Source organism: Vigna unguiculata, chromosome 9, assembly GCF_004118075.2.
Source record: "Vigna unguiculata cultivar IT97K-499-35 chromosome 9, ASM411807v1, whole genome shotgun sequence".
NCBI lineage: Eukaryota > Viridiplantae > Streptophyta > Magnoliopsida > Fabales > Fabaceae > Vigna > Vigna unguiculata.
In genome coordinates, this window is record NC_040287.1 from 2,373,984 (window position 1) to 2,395,329 (window position 21,346).

General features: G+C 31.1%; 3 protein-coding genes across 4 annotated transcripts; 2 read left to right on the top strand and 1 right to left on the bottom strand.

Annotated features, from left to right (window-relative positions):
* Positions 1-3,882: 3,882 nt before the first annotated feature.
* LOC114163133 lies at positions 3,883-8,626 on the top strand. Its single transcript, XM_028047249.1, has 5 exons — positions 3,883-4,606; positions 4,925-5,028; positions 5,523-5,699; positions 6,170-8,229; positions 8,359-8,626. The coding sequence occupies exons 1-5, from the start codon at positions 4,401-4,403 to the stop codon at positions 8,458-8,460; spliced, it is 2,649 nt and encodes an 882-aa protein (XP_027903050.1). The 5' UTR covers positions 3,883-4,400; the 3' UTR covers positions 8,461-8,626.
* Positions 8,627-11,490: 2,864 nt separating this feature from the next.
* On the bottom strand, positions 11,491-15,543 carry LOC114195882. Of its 2 annotated transcripts, none has more exons than XM_028086310.1 (5): positions 15,384-15,543; positions 14,670-14,887; positions 12,620-12,853; positions 12,246-12,394; positions 11,491-11,974 (listed from the first exon to the last, which is right to left on the bottom strand). In XM_028086310.1, exons 1-5 carry the CDS (start codon positions 15,471-15,473, stop codon positions 11,781-11,783), a joined length of 885 nt encoding a protein of 294 aa, XP_027942111.1. In that variant the 5' UTR covers positions 15,474-15,543; the 3' UTR covers positions 11,491-11,780. The 2 variants fall into 2 exon arrangements, with proteins under 2 accessions (XP_027942111.1, XP_027942110.1); XM_028086309.1 differs by having other exon boundaries at positions 12,620-12,856.
* Positions 15,544-18,918: 3,375 nt separating this feature from the next.
* Positions 18,919-21,346, top strand: LOC114164403. The gene is made up of 3 exons (XM_028049072.1): positions 18,919-19,363; positions 20,556-20,715; positions 20,925-21,346. Exons 1-2 carry the CDS (start codon positions 19,000-19,002, stop codon positions 20,684-20,686), a joined length of 495 nt encoding a protein of 164 aa, XP_027904873.1. The 5' UTR covers positions 18,919-18,999; the 3' UTR covers positions 20,687-20,715; positions 20,925-21,346.

The following is a 21,346-nucleotide window of genomic DNA, read 5'->3' on the forward strand; positions in this document are numbered from 1 at the left end:
TGGTATATATAAATTTAATGGCTATGCATGACTTTCACTTTATCCTCTCCCTTCTTCAAAATCTATTCACTTACGTCTTCCCAACAAAAAAAAAACGTATGAAAAACGTTTTACTTGTCAAATTCCAAATTACCTAATTTCAACTCAGATGTTTAATTCAGTGATTGGTTAAGATTATTTTTAAAATAAAATTGTGGATAAACCAGACTTGAATAAATTTAATTAATTTTTATCTCCTACCATACGCAATCCACAATTTAGTCATCTTCTATTTTTTTTTTTTCTAAAAAGTTCATTTTAATTCATTTCTCAATTTTCTTTTTATTTCGTCCGATCATCAAGCCATGAATATAATAACATGGTCACTTAAGGTATCACTAACATTAATCTAATTAATATAAATTAGAAAATTTCAACAAAATTTTGATTTAGTGTTAAAAAGTGAATTTTAAGTCTAACTCAATTTCACAAAACTGACTTGTAAGATAAGATTTGTACCTCACTCATATATTATAAAATTGACTTATTTTTAATCGAGACGAGAGTTCTAACATTTAGAAATAGATGAAATGCATTTTTTTTAAAATGAGATGTCAAAAATCAAGTATTGAACTAATATATATGCATGATATTATATGATGATTTTATATATTAAAATCATATAACATGTTTTCAAATGAAACTATAATTTTTCGTGGACATTGTTTATATAAAAAATGTGATTTTTAAAGTAATTGTGTTACACTCTAATTTCCTAAAATGATGAATAATTTTTCATGTGAATAGTAGGTTAAATTTTTATGTGTTTTGGGTTTCATTTTTCATTGAAAGAAACTCTCGTGAAACTCATCACCATCAAAAATGTCAAGTGGAAAGTGCATAATGAGAAGAAGGAAAGCACAAAAAAAAGAATATGCCCCCACCATAACTCTCACTTTCTAACATATTACAAGAAATTCATAATCTTCCATTTTGAATTTTATGTACCTTTTTCAAAATTTATATACAAAAATCTAATATCAATTATTAAAACTATGGAATCATTAAAATGCTCAAGATTTATCATTCTAATAATCTTGAAACCTTAATTCAATAATAATAATAATAATAAAACTAAACTACCTACATTAAAATATAGACATATCAACCAATTAACCAACTCTAGTCAACAACTTCAAGTGATTGATAACTTAGAATTGAATTAAAAGGGACTAAGAATTAGTGCAAATTTAACATGGGTGCTTAAGAAACTCAAGGTGTTATTCATATAAAACAATACAAAGGTAGTTGTAAACACTATTTGATTAAAGTCAAAGTGTTTGGTGAAATTAATCACATAAATCAATTAGAAAATGAAAATAGCACAAAACACTGCTAGAATTCCTTATAATACATAGAATTTTTATTGCAAATTTGTTACAAATTTTGCAAGAATTTTTTTTTGTCATTTTTTCTAAGAATATTAGTTGATAGGTAATTCTTTCCTACAAAATTATAAAATTCGTAATTATTTTTTATATAATTTATTGTGAAAAGTGTTTTAAACAAAATATTTTTGTAAAAAAATTGGTAGCAATTCTTTGCAAATTTTTTTTCACAACAAAATTTGTAAGTATTTCCTACCGAATTTTTTTTTAAAACAAAATTCGCAAAAAAATATGAATTTTTTTAAAAGTGACATGTTTAAATTATTTTTAAAATTTATCAAAATATATTTAAAATATATTAGTCAGGTAATAATATATAATTTTAATACATTATAAAAGCAATATAGTGAGGTAGTAAATTGTTATTATTTATATAATTGAAAAAGGAAAATCACAAAGATATGCTGTAAAATATTCACACTTTTCTTTATTTAAAGTTGTGAGTCGAGAAATAATATATCTAATTTATAATTTTTTGAAATCTAAATATTTGAACAAAAAAATATTAAATTATCCAATAATATAAAAAATAGTCCGGTATAATTAAAAAAAATGTATTTTTCTCTTAAACTCTCAAGCATCATAAACTTGCATTTCAAAGAAGAAAATAACTCTCTTGTATTAGAATTTAGAAGCTATTGCATGGATCATTAATATATAGTTATTAGAAAGGAAGTGAAATAAATGCAAAAGCATCAAAATTTTGAATTTCATCAATTAAATATGCACCCATTTAAATTTTTTTTTTATATCATATTAAAATTTTAAATATGTATTTCAAAAAAATCAACTGTAAAGTAACACTATTAATTATTTTTCTGTTTCTCTTCTGTGATGAAATAATTACTGTTCAAAGATCATAGGAGGATATAAAAAGATACTAAATAATCTCAAGTTTTTTAAATATTTGCCTATTTAATCACACTATTCCATCTCTTTATCAATATTTGAAATCTTTTATATCATTAAATAATTTAAAATAAAATTTATTATAAATAAAATAATAAATTAAAAAAGTATGTACTCTTCTATCAATCACTTAATATTTATATTTGATTTTAATTTTCTTATACAAAAACGTGTACTCTCCCAAAAATTCAACATCTTTCTAAAGAAGTACCTAAGACAATTGTATCCTAAGGTTCCATCATTTGAAAATAAAAACTGGGGACAATATTTATAACATTATTTTAGACATATTTTCTCTTATTGTTTTGTATTTTATCGAAAAATAAAATATAAATTTGAGATTCACCTCTTATTTAATTATTATCCCTCTTTGATTTGTAGTTTTCGATTAAGTTGTAACAAAAAAGGTTAAAAGAGTATCTTAGCACTTTTTTTATTCAAATTCAAAGCAATATTTTTTTGAAACAAAACAATTTCGTGTCAATTTATTTCCAATAAAAGTGTCAAAGTCGCTCAACTATAAGATTAACACACTACTGTAGATATAGTGAGTTTATATTCAACTATATATCTTATTAAATAATAAAATCATCTTAATAAATAAAAAATCAAATAAAATAATTAAAACTGACACAAAAAAAAAACAATAAACAAATAATACCACCTTTGTTAAACATTCATGTGTTGTTCACAAAATAACATTTAAAGAGATGAATGCATATATATTTTATTTTATATTGTATTGTGAACTATGATATTTTACACAAGGTGAAATCATATAATTACAATGTAACATAAGATAAACTTATATGTAATTTTTTTCTTTGAATAAAATTTTCAAGTAATAATTTATTTTTATCATTTATAATATTCAAAGAATAAAAAATCAATTATGTTTGGTTATCTTGTTTGTATAAAATAATAAACATATTACTGAATTATGGAACAATTAATAAGTTAATTATATCAAAGATAAATAGATTGAAAAAAACTGAATTAGTTTTGCAACTAAAATCAAGTAAGATTATATTTGCAAGTTGTTAAAACGTATCTAAATAAGATCTCTTTATAACTAAAATGAGTCACAATTTTGTAATTGAGCCCAAACATCCAATTATTATTCGCGTAAAAATAAATAAGTCACACACAGATATACTTAAAATACAGCATAAATATATGTTTTATTTAATAATTTTTTATTTTATTTTCTTTAGTAAAATAAAGTATACAGATTTTTTTCTTTATATGGTTCGTTAACAAACAACTTATTATTTAAAAAATATCAAATAAACAACAGAAGATTTTATGTTAATAACTGAAACGGAAACGAATAAAATGTTATCTAAAATGAAATAAAATAAAAAAAAATACATTTACAGATTTATAAGATAATTGACGGTGCATTTTATAATATAATAATGTTTTGGTGAAGAAAGAGAGAGAGAGAAAAACAGAAAGTGACAAAAAGTTGGCGATTTTGAGCAGCGATTGGCATGTGATTTATATATTACAAATTCTCTGAATTTCTGAATTTATTTGAGACAAAGAAAAAGAAGAGAACACAACACACACAACACAAAATGATGGAAATTTTTCTGTGAATAAGACAACTCACCATACCTTCCATTCCAATAGGTCAAGCACAATCACACCATCACACAATTTCACCATTGCTTTTTTCTCTTTCCCTTCTTCTCCGACCCAACCTTTTTCTCTCTGCAAAAACAAACTTATTATTCTCTCTATCTCTCTCCCAACCGACCAATTCATAATACACTCACACAACAAATGCAACTGTGTGAGTAATTCTGTTTCTCTGAGCAGAATACTTCTACCCCAGTTGTTTTTTATGCTTAAATGTTCCTTCTTATTGACTCTACCAACTCAATTTGCTGAGCTTCTCTCTATGGATGAACTGGGTTTTTTTTCCTTTTGACTTTGGGCTTTTCTTTTGACTCCCCGAGTCTGAGGTGAGGTTGGTCTCTGTTATCTAGAAAGTCCGAGTCTTTTGGGGGTTTTCTTTGTGTTTTGCCATCTGGGGTTGTGGGGACTTGCTGCACGGTCATGCCACCGGCGCTGTCTGATCCGTTGTCAGCGATTACGGCCACCTCCGACGCCGTTTTGAAGCCATCGAAGCCATCGGCACCGGAGAATCGGCGATTCCGGGATCTTAGAGGGTTGCAGTGGCGGATAAATCTTGGCGTGTTGCCGTGTTCGACTTCGACTTCAATTGATGATTTTCGTCGAGTCACGGCCAATTGTAGAAGAAGGTAAATCCTCAGCTACATTTTATGTTTTTAGTTTTATTTTTTGGTGTTTAATTTTGATGATAATGTATTTTTGTGTGTGTGACTTGTGTTTATGGTGGAGATAAATTCGTGGAAGTAAAGAATTTTCCATCGCTTTGAATTTGGGATGTATTCATTAGGTTAAGGGGAACACTATGGGTAGATTATTACATCGACAATTTCACTGGTGGAAAATTTAAATGATTAATCTGTTCTTTCTCTGGTAGTGAGGATTTCTTGCTGCGTGTTTGATCAATTCTGTGTTTGCTTGCATTTTGATAAATTTTTTTTTCTTGTTAGGTATGCTAGCTTGAGAAGGCGCCTTCTGGTTGAACCACATGTTCCAAAGAATGGGACTAATTCAGCCAATCTTGTCATTGACAATCCACTTTCACTAAATCCAGGTACATCTAAGTTTTTCGTACTGTATTTCAGTACCTTACTTGGAGTTAAATCTTTAACCAAATTACGGATCCCTGATTCAGCCAATCTAGTTTTCAGCATGTTTGATATCTATGCTGCCAATGTACACTTTATTGAAACTTTTCTCAGCTGCCTAAACCAGAGCCTCATAATGTACTCTATATTCAGTCTATTTCTTCTTTAAAGATAAGTAAATGAATGCTTATGTTGTTATGACGGAGTATATCCATGTCGCCTGCTTATTTTATGCAAATTCAATTCGTGTAAAGATTAAGATGAGAATTAGTGCATAGTGGCAATCAATCACTGGTTATGGTAAATGGCAATAATGGATTTAAAAGAAGAAAATTGTCCTATATTGTGTTGTAGTGTTCATGGAATTCTGTCATGTGAATCGCTAATGATTACTCATCTGTCACTTTTTAGTATAATATATACAATTGAACCTGACCTGTAAATTGGCCTTTATATGCAGATAGTACATGGAGTCGTTTTTTCCGCAATGCAGAGCTGGAGAAAATGGTTGATCAGGATTTATCACGACTATACCCAGAACATGGCAGTTATTTCCAAGCACCAGGATGCCAAAGCATGTTGAGACGAATTTTGTTGCTGTGGTGTCTCAGGCACCCAGAATGTGGTTATAGACAAGGTAAAATTATCTGGGTCAGGCAATGGAGCAATGGTGTCTAACAATTCATCAGCATTAATTAAATTTATAGCCATTTTTAGTATGCTTCTAATTTTCATGTGCTGTATTTTCCTTCTAACTCCAAATAAATATTTCTATTCTAGCTATTATTCCTTTATGTTATGTATGCTTTCTCATTCTGTGATGCTCGACAAATTTTTTCCTTACAATTTCCAACCTGGCATAATTGATAGTAGAGCATGAAAATGCGTTTTGTTACATTAGCCAGAAGAATGTGATGAGATGTTACACTAAAATAATACTTAAAGACCTCTGCAGTGGGGTTTAGTTTATAACTTTTGTTTCATAAATTCTTTACTGTCAGCAAGTGCTTAATTGCTTTTACATTGCCTGCTGCCCCAAAATCTGTAAAGAATTTGATCACAAATTTGTCTATGAACTTATTGACAGTTCATTCACTTACTTGATAGGTATGCATGAGTTACTTGCTCCTCTGCTTTATGTACTGCAAGCTGATTTGGAGCGTCTCTCAGAGGTTCGGAAGCTTTACGAAGATCACTTTACAGATAGATTTGATGGCCTTTTAGGTCAAGAGAATGATCTTTCTTACAGCTTTGAATTTAGAAAGTCTCGAGAATTGATGGAGGATGGATTTGATTCCCATGGAAATTCTGTTAAAGTCAATAGTCTTGATGAACTTGATCCTGAGATACAGACCATTGTATTACTAAGTGATGCATATGGAGCTGAAGGTGAACTGGGCATTGTTTTATCTGAGAAATTCATGGAACATGATGCATACTGTATGTTTGATGCTTTAATGAACGGGGCTCATGGTTCGGTTGCAATGGCTGATTTCTTCTCTTCCTCTCCTATATCCGGGTCCCATAGTGGCCTTCCTCCCGTGATTGAAGCTTCTACTGCATTGTATTATTTGTTGTCTCAAGTAGATTCATCTCTTCATAGCCATCTTTTTGATCTTGGAGTTGAACCCCAGTACTTTTCTCTTCGATGGCTGCGAGTTTTATTTGGACGAGAATTTTCACTTGACAACCTTTTGATCATCTGGGATGAGATATTTGCATCCGAGAATAACAGCAATGGAAAAGGTTCTGATGACTGTGAGTTCAGAATCTTAAGTTCACCCCGTGGAGCATTTATCTCAGCTATGGCAGTAGCAATGTTACTTCATTTGAGATCTTCACTGCTTGCAACCGAAAACCCTACAAGGTGTCTCCAGAGATTATTAAACTTCCCTGAAGACATTAATATCCAAAAACTACTGGAGAAGGCCAGATCCTTGCAGGCTCTTGCTCTAGGTGTTGATATTTCATCCTCGTCACTTTTGTATATCGGCTTCCATTACCAAAGTAAATCGAAGTATAGTAGATCTGTGACCCTTCCATCTGAATCTCTATCTCCGAAAACTCCTCTGGGTTTGGAACCTGATAGCTACTGGGAAGAAAAGTGGAGAGTTGCCCAGAAGGCTGAAGAACACAGGCAAGATGGTCTAGAAAAACAGGTTCCCACTCGGAAAAAGGGATGGACAGAAAAAGTAAAATTCAGTTTGAGAAGAGCAGAATCTGGCCCTCCTAGGTCAAGAGTTCAGAGTGGAAAAAATTTTAGGCGCAGTTTGTTGCAAGATCTGCGCAAGGCACTTGGCTCAGATGATGATGCGGAGAAAATGCAGCCAGATGAAACCATATGCCAGAATGAGAATCCTTCTGAAGCAGTTCAAGTACAAGAAGACAGTAGCTGCAATGGTGACAACAATTACTCATCTGACGATAGATCTCCAGGTGTACCTTTTGGCAGTGAGGAAGACTTGTCTATATATTCTGACCCAACTAGCCCCCCTAATGAGGCCAATGATCATGAAATAATCTCAGGGAAAACTAGTGTTGCATCTAATTCATCCCTGGACGAACGCTATGAAACATCAGGTATTAGTTCGCCATTGCCAATGCCATATCCTCTTGAGAACATTTCTCAGACATCATTCTGCAATACAGGAATTTCTGAATGCAATGAAACTTCTGATAGCAGTCCCAATGATCCACCCCGTCCAATCTCTGATCTTCCTGAGAACATTTCTCAGACATCAATCTGCAATACACGAAATTCTGAACACAATGATTCACCCCTTCCCATCTCTTATTCTCCTAAGAACATTTATCAGACTTCATTCTTTGATACACAAAATTCTGAATGCAATGAAGCTTCAAATACCAGTCCCAATGATCCACCACTAACCTCAGGGTGCAACAACAGTAATGCTGAAAATAAAGCCACACCTCCTAAAGAGAAAAAGCATAGTAAGTTGCAGTGGCTTTGGCCCTTTGGACGGAATACTGTTGAGGCTGTATCTGAGAAAGCTAGTGGTAGCACTCAAAATAATGCTCCACAAGCCACCTCATCCACAACTAATGACCATGGTGGTTGTTCTGTTAGCTCCAGAGGAGAATCGGTGGACCAGAATGTTATGGGCACTCTGAAGAATATTGGGCAGTCTATGCTTGACCATATTCAGGTAGAGCTCTTTTCCACTATCACACTTCAATGACAAGGTTTTAGTAAGATATGCTTAGTTTGAGTGCTTTTCTATTCTCAGTATGAAAACATTTTATGAATGAAATTTGGTGTTTCCCTTGTGGTGCAGGTAATTGAATCTGTTTTCCAACAAGACCGCAAAGGCCAGGTTACTGCCATGACAGCTCTCAAAGAGCTTCGGAAAATTAGCAATCTTTTGTCAGAGATGTAGATGTGTATATATATATTATATATATAAATAATGTGATTACAATTCATTAGGGCCAACGGAATTAAGTTCTTCTGCTTCTTTCTGAACTCCACCAAAATTTTGCAGAGATGAATTTGTAAATATATTTATTCGGGTTTCATAATAAACAGACTTGCATTTATGAATATGTTCTGCTTTCTTGCATTCTAGAACAGTTTTTTGGTTTTGTTACTGTCTTCTCTTCCTGCATCCTAAAAATTCAGGCTAAACTCTTAATCCTTTATATAAAGGTTAATTTGGAATGTAAAATCCTCTTTTCAGATTGAAAGATGCCCCTTGTAAATTTACCTTATTGTTTATATTTTTCAAATAAAATATGTAGACTGAATTTTATAGGGTGCAAGTAAAGGTTTTGTCACTAGTTTCTGAACAGTGATGATTTTATGTTGTAAGTTTGATCAGTGAGTTGTTGACAACAGAACCAAAGGCAATAGGGATAAGGATCTCTTAATATATGATAAATATTATTTTGCTTAAATAAAAAATCAAATATGTCACAGTTGTTGTTGACACCTGTTATCAGATCGTTTTATTAATTTGGTAGGTAGCTGGTGAGACAGAGTACATGAATTAAAAATACACTATCAACCACTGCTGCATGTTACTTTAATGTCTTTTACAAAAGAGTTATTTAAGATTAAAAATATGAGTTCTTTAGATTTTTCTTTTAACACTTCCAGGTAACTAGATGGAATTCATAATCAACTTTTGTTTGTATGAAACTATATCTTAGTGAATAAAAAAAATTGCGAGCTTCAGTAATGAGTTTTTATTTATTTATGTTTTTTATTTTGATACAAGTTCTTTATTTTAAGGATTTTTGCTATTATGTGTTAAATATAATATTTAGGTGGCCATGACAAGAATGGGGTATCACTATAAATTAATAAAAACACAAGTTAAAACAAAATTAATTATAGTGATAGGTTTGTTTAATATATATTAGTATAGAAACATTAAAATATATTTATTTTATTTTATTGTTATTCTTTTTAAATTATTGATTCAGTGTTGTATTTGTTTATTATTATTTTAGTTATTCAATTATTTATTTTATTTTAGTAAAATATTGTTTTATTAAGAAATGATAACTATGTCAAATTACAATGAAAAATGAGTATTACACGAATATTACTAATGAATATTTTTATTAAAAATTTAGATTACATAAGTTAAAATAACTTAAAAACTATAAATTTAAAATTATAAAACATATATAATTGTCTAAGATTAAAATTGGATTTAATAATTGATTATATTCTTATATATTATTTTACAACATTGCTAATTAGATCATTTATGCAATACTTTTAGTGTAACTTTTCAACTTTATAGTTTTTTCCACTCAACTATTTTTTTATTTAATCTTGCCAAATATTACTTGAATAAAATTACTACTGTAAATATTGATGGTTTAAATATTTGTTAATATACTATTAACGTTGTATATTATTTTCATAACATTTTAATAATTGTTGACCCATTAAAGTCTATATATATATATATATATATATATATATATTATATTATATTATATATATATATATATATATATATATATATTATATTATATATATATATATATATATATATATATTGTTTTTTTTTCAATTAATCATCTTCCAATATATTATGTCTTTATAAATTAGTAGCTTATTTTTAAACAGTTCTTACATAATTATAAATATACGATACGTGTATCGGATACGACACGTTTCCGATATACGTTGATACGTTTGTTTTGAAATAATAGATACGTGATATATATGAATATTAAAAATTAAGTACAATAATTCTTAAAAATATAATAAATATATGATTGTTATTGTGTTAATCAAAATTATGTACTAAAGTTATTAACATAAAAGTACCACTGTAGGAAAACTCTTAAATAATGATTAATTTTAGTAATCAAAAATATGTTAGAGACAATTTTCTAATTAGAGACCAATTTATAGACTAATTATTTTGGTAGTCAAAACCATAATAGCTAGAGTTAGTGACCAGAGTGAGTTATTTTGGTAGTCAAAACCTTGTTAGCTAATGTTAGTGACCAATTATTTTAGTAGTAAAAATCTTAGTAACTAATGTTAGTGACAAATTTAGAAATTAATTCATAATAAAAATTATTTTAATTATCAATTTAGAGACTAATTATAATTTTTTGAAATTATTTAGTTGCCAATAATTTTTAGTTTTTAAATTGATATTTAAATTGGTGACTATATAGTGACTAATTATTTTTGTTACTAAAATTGATCATTATTCAAAGATTTTCTTGTACTGTACTACGACTTTGTAAATTAGATACTCTACTATCGATAAGATATCCTAAAGGATCGGATACGGATACGTGTCGATCCAAGTTGAAGTACCAGTGCATCATAGAGAAAAACTCCTTTTAAGTATCTTTATATATTTTTTATGAGAAGTTATTCTAAAAAATAGAAAATTACTTTTTTATTTTTTTTAAATAATTTTACATAAATATGTTAACAACTATAGTAAGTAATTGTTTTATTGATTTGTTTTTCCTAAAAAGGTTTAATAGTCCAATAAAGTTAATATTTTAGTTGATGGGTTTCTTTAATTTTTTGGATTCAAACAAATCATGTTGATTTGTAGATCAGATTTCTCAACTATTTATTTAATATATCACCATATATTTTTGCTCAAACTAGTAAAGAATACAAATGAATATTTATCATAGCTACCGTCAAATTTTGACACTAGATAATTATCGATGGAATTTTCCTAATTATCAATCAAATTTACTACGAACATTTTATCGAAGAATTTTTACCACCGATAATTTTAATTTACTAACAAATTTAATCTATTGGAAAATCTATTCATTTATTTCTTTAGAGTGGTAGTTAGAAATGTATTTTCCACCTTCACTTTTTGAGATCATGTTCGATTCACGTTCAACTAAAGACTAGTTTGGAGTGATTGGAAACAGAATTAGTCACTAAGAAACATCATACAAAGTTAGAAAAGAAAAAAAATCACCATGCACTTGCAATAGAAAACAGTACAGAAAATAAATAAAAATCTAACGTCCCTACTATGGAAGCTGTTTTATGAACAAACCAACTAATGATACAAAAACGGCACCCTATAGTCGCACCATATCTTCCTCTGGATTATAGTAGCACCTAACTATGTATGTATTAGATATGACGCCTGGAACTTCTGATGCTATACATTTTTATTTCAGGGCATGGTCACAGAGACCATATATGTCGATTTCACAAACCTTGTAAGCTACAAAATATGGTTCAATCCATATGGTTGTGGAACCCAGGGAGAAGGGAAGTGATAAATCCAAAGACAATCATCTGGATCTCCTTTACAATGCCCCACCACTGATTCCCACCATTTACTCCTCCAACTTCTGCAACATTTTCATTCTCAACTGCCCGCTCTCCTTCATTTGCAGGCTGGTTCCCAATCTCGGCTTCAGGTTGACCCTCTTCCAATAGATAAGAGGCAAAGGTAAGCATGTGTCAATGGGTGATCAAAACTTCAATTGATACTTATTCCATACAAGACCAGTACAAGTATTCGGAAAATTAAATTTAACCTAAAGAAAATTAATGAATAAAGTATAACAAAATATAATGAACCTCGCAAGCTTTCAAGTAAAGACTTCCATATTATATTATAAATCACATAAGCTATATCACTAGTGATTCCAAAAAAATGCACACGTAAATCCCATGGATAAAATGTACAAATCATACCTGCTGGAGCAACATTATCACCCTCTTGCCTGGGTGGAGGAACATTTTCAGCTCTAGCTGCAGGTCTTGCTGGATGAGGAGGTGCTGCTGCTCTCTGCATACCTCGTGAAAGCCATCTTATTATTGGTGTCAAGGCTCCAGTTTGGTATCTGCCACACATGTACATTGATAAATACGACAGCTTCCATTCGCAACCCAAACAATATTAGTAGACTTATATTATATGAAGAATTGGACGACAAAAAGGTTAGATCGGGAGCTGGAGGATTTATATACGAAGCATTCCGTGGGTTTGATGAGTACAGCAAAACTTGTACGCATAGACATATTTAAAAAATTGCAAAAAAAGAAAAATGATAGATAGTTGTACTCACAAATATACAATAGCAGCAAAGAACACAAGGACAAAAAGCCTCTGCCTTGATCCATCTTGATTAAATAAAAAGATCACAGCTGCCAGCTTCAACATAAGCAATAAATCAATTTGAAATGCAATTTGAAATCTCCTAACAACAACTTGTCTTTGAGGTGCAGGCTGCTGCTGTTGAGGTTGTTGCCCTGCTTGCCCCTGATTTTCACTGGCAGCAGCAGCATCAGAACTTGGCCTACTGCTGATGGTGTCCATTCAGTTACAGAAACCATTAATTAACATTAATAAACATATTTGCTCACAAAAACAAATAAAACTAAAATAGAATTTTCATCAATTTTACACTTGCTACTATCTTTTTCTGAAATATAAATAAACACTAAATGAAATTGGTATGAAAGAAAAACATAGCATCAATAACCAGATATATTGAAAAAACATTGAAAGCACAAAGGACATCCAAAACAGATGCAGGAACAAAAAAGAAAATCCAACAGCAAGTGTAGTTCATGGTGCTAGTGAATCAGAATCAGCTCTAATTTTCCTTGAATGTTTCGGTCATAATTCAGTTTTTGGCATATTTTTTATCATATAAGTGTACTCCTCTTTACCCCTTATACTGAATAAAAAATATCAATGATTATCTTTTAGCTTCTCTATAGCTTTAATGGTAGTTTTAGGTTAACTTATAGTATAGCCATTAGCATCCTATAATGTGGTACAAACCCAAGAAGTGTTGTGCATGTTATCAAATGTCAAGAATGCAGAGCTGGGACCAAGTTTCCTTGAAGATGACCTATGAGTGCTTGCTAGAACTTTTCGAAGCTGTGTGCATGTCTAGTTTCAGATGAACCTGGTTGCTTGTAAGTGTTTATATAAACTTTTCAACAAGTATTTAAAAATAAAGATACAAGGAATCAAAGTTCCCCAGGTGTTAAAATTATTTAATGCACACCAGTTTTGCTAAAGAATCCTATCATCTAAATTCTCTAAAAGTTGAGGAGAATATATTAATTTTATCTTACAGGAGAAATTTGAATCCTCAAACCTCCTATTTTCTTCTCTTATGAGTGTTTGTTGAGAAGTTTTTAAATTGAGCACCCTAATATAAAACCATTCATGTGTCTTCACAACACAGTTTAAGCTTTCGCAATAGTTGGCTTTGCCCAGGACATGGCATCAAAACCTACTTATCGAGTTTGAAATCCTATGAGACTCAAAATCAATGCTTCCTTTCAGTTCATTGACTGGATTGTAAGATTGCGGAAAATTGTTAATAACTTGGCAGGCTGACACAAGCACAAGATGTGAAGAGGCTTTCTTCTTGTTATAAGCTACAATTCTTTTTTCTTTGATTGGTTCATTCCCTACAGATAATTTTCTTGGTAGAGTAGCAGACTGTCTTAAAAATCCACCCCAATCAAATTCTTAATTGTTTCTTGCTTGAGTTATCTCAACCTACCAACCCCAAATCCTTAACTGTAATTTTACTTCCAGCTACCAAAATCCCCACACCTTTACAGATAATAATAACCCTTAAGCCAATCGACCTTTGATTCCCCACACAAAAGTAAAAGGCAGATTAGATTAAATCAAGAAAAAATAGTTATCAAAGAGGAAACTCATGCTCAGTCATTCTTATACCTCTAAAAAATCATCCATGCCGAGCGTTCGTTGCCTACTTAGTGTAAATTTAATAACAATTTTACATCAAAGTCATTCCTCATATTGCTAGCAGTTACAACTTCACCCCTTCTGTAGATAATTTCATTTAAACAATTTTTTGTCTTTTATTTAGCAATGGAAGAAATTATTGGTCTTCTATATCACCAATCACTGTGACCAAGTTGAGAATGCAAGTCAGTAGAAACATTAAAGATTGCCAAAGGTTCTACGGAAAAACAAAGCATGAAAAGGTATAAAACGTAGTCTTTCATTTCCAAAATGTCGATGTAGAAAGTTATGCTTAAATATCAGACTAAAAATATAATTGTGCAATAACTAAGCTTCACATCCCTCACAACATCATCATAACAAAATAACCTGCCACTTACGTGGGTATGCGGTAAGTCAGCGGAATCAGGGTGTTGCATGGAAGTCCAGTAACTTGTCTATCAAAGGAGTTAACAGGAACAGCATATATGCCAGCTCCGCGGTTCCCATGTTCCTCATGTTGCGGCAGAGTTAACCCTGGAACTAGTGCAGGGTACATACCAGGAATCATTTGATAATATCCACCCAAATACGGCGGAAAATTCGAAAATGCAGGGACCTGTGACAACAACATCAACACAAAACCATTACCAAGATGCAGGTAGATGTGTTTAAAACAACATTTCAGGCCACATTTTCTTTCACATGTGTGTTCACGCAGCAAGCTAAAAATCGGTACATATTAAACCACAGATTTGAGCTAATTAGGTTGTTACGACAAAAGGCCTAACGAATCTCATCTTAACATTAACTATTCCGCTCCAAATTCTGTTCCTTAGCTCGTGTTTGAAAAAAAAAAAACAACTAAAACAGGGGGGAAATAACACGGATTTGATGCCCGAAAAGCATCGTAGGCCGATTAGGTTGTAGGGAGAATGGTTCTGGTCTATTAGCTACAGAAATCAAACAATTACGGACTTGAAATTAAAAATAAAACAAACAATAATTATAATAACCCTAGCTTGAGTTCCAATTATATGGAAAAGGGGTTTTCGCGCATTAGAGGAAAACGAAGAATACGAAAAGGGAAGTGAAACTGAAGTAGATTATGGAACCTGAGGAGAATCTTGAGGCAATTTCTGAGACGAAGAAGACGAAGAAGGTTGTGAGCTAGACGGCACCGTTTCGGAAGGGTTTTCCGCCATTGTTGATCACGCTCGGTTCAGTGTGTTTGCGTCTCAGAACCTGAAAATGAATAAAATGAAAATTTGAGATTTTAATATTTTATTTTAGTCCACATGAGTTGTGTCATAAGCAAATATTATTGCGTGGTGTAAACCAATCACCGAATGACACGTACCTACCTTCCATGTGTTTATGCTTGATTAGTGTTTTGTTTATATGTTAAAGTAAGAAGGAAAAAGAAAATAAAAGTAAAAGAGAGAGAGTGATAGATAGAATATGCACTAATTTGGATGAATATAAGGAAAAATTAATTAATCAATCTTATTTTCAACATTGTAAATTCTGTAAAATAATTTGTATATTTAAGAACCCTTTTTAAGTTCGTAAATTTTCATAATGTCAATTATATTAGTTTTTATCTTCAAATCAGGGTTTTGTAACATATAACATATGCCATAGCTTTTTATTACCGTATCTTAAAAGTTATCATAAACAAATTCTTGTGTTGATAAAAGTAATTATATTTCATATTGAAAAATTATATTAAGATATAAGATCATTTTAATTACTAATTGTTTTTAAATATTTAATTAATTTAACAATGAAAATTAAATAGTATATTAAACAATTAAAAAATAAAATATATATACAAAAGATAAAAAAAAAATCTAGAAAAAAAAAATACAAAGGGAAGCAAAAACTAGGAGTGACAATTAGGGCCTGGCCCACGGCCCGTGCAGGCTGGCCCGCATAAACAAGATTTGCATTTGTGTATATTAGTTATTTTTTTTATGGACTCTTGCATTAACATTCCAAATTCTTGTATAACTGGAAAAGACAAGTATTATATATTCTTTAATGTGCTAAAATTTAAAGAATGCATTGTGTATGTCATAGTATGAATATGAATATGATGAAAATGTTGAATTATCAATTTATCATCCAACTCTCCAAAGTTTTATTTAATTTTGTGAATTTCTTAAAGTTTCTCAATTTTTAAACATTGAAAGTTTTACCATAAGAATTAAAAAAAAATAAAAAAATGACCAGTATGTGGGCCAAGTGATGTGCAGGACGTGACGAGCCAGCGAATGGACCTTATGTGGGCTGGGCCTAAACGGGTTTGACCGGCCCGCATTGCTATCCCTAGCAAAAATTACACATTTTTACATTTTAAACGAATTCCTAGTAAAGTCTTCTTGGACAAATTATGGAGGATCCTTCCAAATTTTCATTGTAATCTTATTTATGTGTTTCATTTTAGGTTTCCAATACATCTATAAATCTAAAATCAAAATGTTTATGAATCAAGGCAATAAAATATGCAATTTTTTCTCACATGAAAATGAAAAATGGTTTTACTTGCACCACAACATGTACAGTGGCACCTCATCAGTTTAGGAAAACCCACCACAAATGATCCATCTGTTTAGAAGATATAACAATATGTTATCATTTGACATCACTCGGTGAGAAGAGTGAGTTCAAACATTCGTTAATGATACAAGTGGTTCACCATAGTTTATTCTTAATGGTAAAATAATCACCACATTGAAAGTTTTTTACTACTTCGTGATGTACTACTCTCAAGTTTATACAATTTTGGTTTAATTAATATAAAGTTTATCATTCAATTTCTTTTAGTCTCAATTTAATTATGGCTTATAAAAATTGATGTAATTTAGTTTTGATTTTTAAAAAATTAATATAATTTGATATTTTTCGTTAAATTTCTTGAAATAGATACAAGAGTTATTTCATTGAATTATATTAATTACACCAAGAGAATAAAACATCATTATTAACCAATGTCAATTTTGATGAAACAAATCTTTGATCCGTTTCAAAATATTTAATAGGAAGGACCAAACTACATCATTTTTCACACATCGAGATCAGATCGAGAATAAATAAGTTAGAGGACTAACTTAACATTTTTATATGAAAACAGACCAAATCAATTATTAAACCTACAATTTTATATTTATGATAGTTAAAATAAAGAAATATAACTTTTTCACTTTAGAATTTGTTATGTATTTGACAAATATATCAAAGTGTATAAATAGTACAAATATATCAAAGTGTATAAACCCTTTGATGTTGACTTTAGCATCCACATGTACCAAATAAGGTGTTGTTTTAGTTTATTATTAAGAAAGAGCTAGAGATTTAAATTTATCATCAAACTATTGCCTATTATCTTCTAATAACTAATAACAACAAAAACACAACATTAAAGATAAAATGATATAAATGCCATAGATAAGATACGATTAGAATAAAAGGAGAAAAAATATTGATCACGTGGAACATTTTTTTTTTTACCTACCTCATATAATAACTTTTTAAGCAATCGCCACATCATACATTTAAATAAGATAGAAAGATTTATCGGCATAACTTTCATATATCATCAAAGTAAATATTTGAAATTATCAACGAATTAAAAAGTAATGCATAACAATTTCTAAAATAACCTTTTTTTTTAATAATTTCATTTTACTAATGTTCCTATAAAATATTAAATAAAATACATACATATTCAATGTTTTAAAAAGATGATACACAATACTTTTCATAGAAGTAGAAAATCAATGCGAACTTATTTTAGAACTATTCCATATAAAACTTTTATATGACTAACGCATGTAAATTAAACTAATACTTTGTTCGTTAGCATGGGAAAAGTAAACAATTAAATTGAAAGGGTACAGTAAAAAGAAAAATACACCATACCTATAGTTTCTTTACAACTGAATTAGAAAAAGAATAATACAATGAATACGTAATATATTTTTTTTTCTGAGATTTTAATATTGTTTTTATAATTTTAGAATATATTAAAAACCATTTGATAAGTATAAAAATTAATATATGTTAAAAATAACCAAAAGAAACGCAAAGATATTTAATAAAGAATCCAGATTCAGAAAGAAGCGAATCTGGTCGGAAATAATATTCACTTCCATTTATGCGTAAAATATACTTTTTTTTTTAAATTTCTGTAAAGATATTTGTTAAGCAAACTTAATTTAGAAAAAAAATTAAATATTCCATAATTCAAATAGATAAAATTGTCAAAAGGAAACTTCAATTCAGTGGAAATAATCAGGTCAACCAAAAAAATTAATGACTTAAATCAAACTACTTTTTTACCTGTTTAATCTATAATCTAAGTCAACCTGAAAATGTTTTACTAATCTCATTTTATTAAAAAAAATCTACATTGCCCTTAAAAAAAAATGAAAATTTTTGTTAATCTTATTTTTTCTGGTTTATCTTTTATCTCATTGACCTTTGAAGTTGTCTCAACCAAATTGACGCGCTTGTGCGGTTAAAAAGTATTGAACAGGATGGATGGCAGCTAATTAATTAAGCAAATTGATTAATTAAGTAATTAATTAAATTATTAAATAAGATGTTTGTGAATTTTTGGTGCTATATTTGTATCCATCAGCTGCTAGAAACAGCTTTTCATCATTCATTCTCAACCCAACCGAACCAAACCCTCATTTTCTCTCTTTTTTCTTGTCTGTGTCAAACATGACGATGATGGCGGGTTTCCTGTGGAGGGCAAAGACTGTGGGCCGAATCCCGTCGCTGGCGGTGGCGATGCGGCGGAGGTCAAGCAAGGCGGGGGCGTCGCAGGTGGTGGAGGTTGACATGGCGGAGTACGACGTGGCTCTGAAGCACTTCGATGACCTAATCCACCGGATCCTAGTGAAGAAGGCCACACCGGACTGGCTACCCTTCGTGCCCGGTTCCTCCTTCTGGGTCCCGCCGCGACCATCGCCCACCAACGTCGTCGACCTCGTTCACAAACTCACCCGCGAAGACGACCGTCCCCATGATTCCCCTCTCCTCTCCACCCTCCGCGGTTGGCCCTCATCGAATTTCTTCATCAATGGTCACTATCCTCTCTCAAAATCTCGTTTTTTGCCCTTTTGTCCAACTGGGTCTGTAGATAAACTATAAAAATTGGTGCTTTTTTGTTTATCGCTTTTTGGTTGTGTTTGTGGATTTGGCGGAAATTGAAAATAGGCGTGGGTTTCTGGGTGTTTTTTCCTTGTTGATTGATTTCGTGATTTGGGGATGGTGTTTGTTTCGGATTTAGAAAAACTGAGGTATTAACAACCTGTTCACTGCCTCAATTTCGACTTTGATGTCGAGGTCTTTGAATGTCGGTGGTAGTAATTGTGTATCAATTGCATTTGTCTGCATTTGCAAGGTTATAAAAATCTTTCCACCACCGCAATTTCGACCGTAATTTCGAGGTTTTTGAATGTTTGCAATTGCGAATGTGGTTACGTCAGTCGCATTTCTCTGCAGTTTTTTGCAATTCCTAGAAACCCGTTCAGACTGTGGCTGTGACCTTGACCATGATTTAAAGCTTTGTTTTGAACTTGCAATTTTGTACCAGTGCTGAAGTTGGGTCTGTTTTATTGGTTGATTTGTGTCCTTTTCATTGCCATATGCTTGAACCTTTTGCATTGACAATAATGTTTTTAATCCTCCCGTTTTGGTTATGGCTGGATGGGGGATTGCCTGAATTCGAAAAAAAAAATGTTGTTTTCACTTGATTTATGCGTAAATTTTGGTTGGAGAGGCACAAACTAATGCTGATTGATCATTTCAGCTTATTTTTAGTGCATCTCATTCCAATTGAACTTTTGTATGGCTTTCATTCTGCTGCATCTTGTTGGTGTGAGTAGGTGTAAAAATTGACATGTATATGTTTGTTAATAGAGAATAGTTGTTGCTGCTAGTTTTGTTTTTAGTTTTTATTGGCTGGGGATTGACTTGTTAAAAGTGTGAAACTGGGTGTTCCGTATTAATGGCATCTTATTATGTACTTATGAGAGGGAGTAGTTCTGTCTATGAATTCTAACGGGCATTGCTAACAAGTAAGTGAACCTTTGATGAGGAGGATATTAATTTATTTTTGATGTTCATGAGTTTCTTCTGCAAAATGTTGTTCATAAGTATTATACATTGAAGTGTGTAAGTGTTGTTTCTTTTGTTTTTGCATTTTGGGTTGGGTGAAAATAGTGTGATTTACAAGCTCAAACAATTCCATATGGTTGTCTTTTTGACTGCAGAGAATGAATCTAGTGATGAAGATGATACTGAGATGGAGGTAAGTAGCACAGATGGGAGAGAGAGGACTGTGAAAGTGAAGGTTTTGACATTTTCAGAAAATGTAGCTCACTCAGAAGATGAAGACAGTTAATTCATAATTGAGCTGAGCCAGTTGCTGCGGTGAGCTAGCTTCTTTCTTAGCTTGGAACTTTCTTCTATGCTTGTGTCGTTATTTATGGACAATGTAATACTGTGCACATCAACTTTTTCTGCATATCATGTAAAAAAGATCATTCTTTAATTCACACCTTTTGCTGCACAAACATATTTTTCAACATCTGTATATTGTTTGTGGAGATAACAATACTATGTTGAACTGTTATTTGTAGGATTTTCGTGATGCAAACTAAGGTTGTTGTTGTTGAGAAGTCCAAAAAAAAACATGGGAGAAAGCACAGACTGTGAATACTGAAAAGGACAATGCGTTGAAATTGAAATTCCTTAAGGCGCAGAACTGGTGGTTCTTTTGGGATTAAACTCATCTCACTCTACTTGGCTCAACATTGATCTGTTTATGCTGAATATTTGCAATGTTAGGTTGAATCCTTGCAGGCTGAATGTATATATTTATCAAACTAATAAAAAATAGACCTTTAGAACATTTCCCCCTCTAAACCTGCAAGGAAATGCTCTATTTAGTGCACATATATATTATTATGTTGATTATGCTAATGTGTATATATCTGTAATAGACCTTTCTTTGTGGTACAAAATTGCAATAGACTTCATGGGGAACACTTTAAAAGCTTCA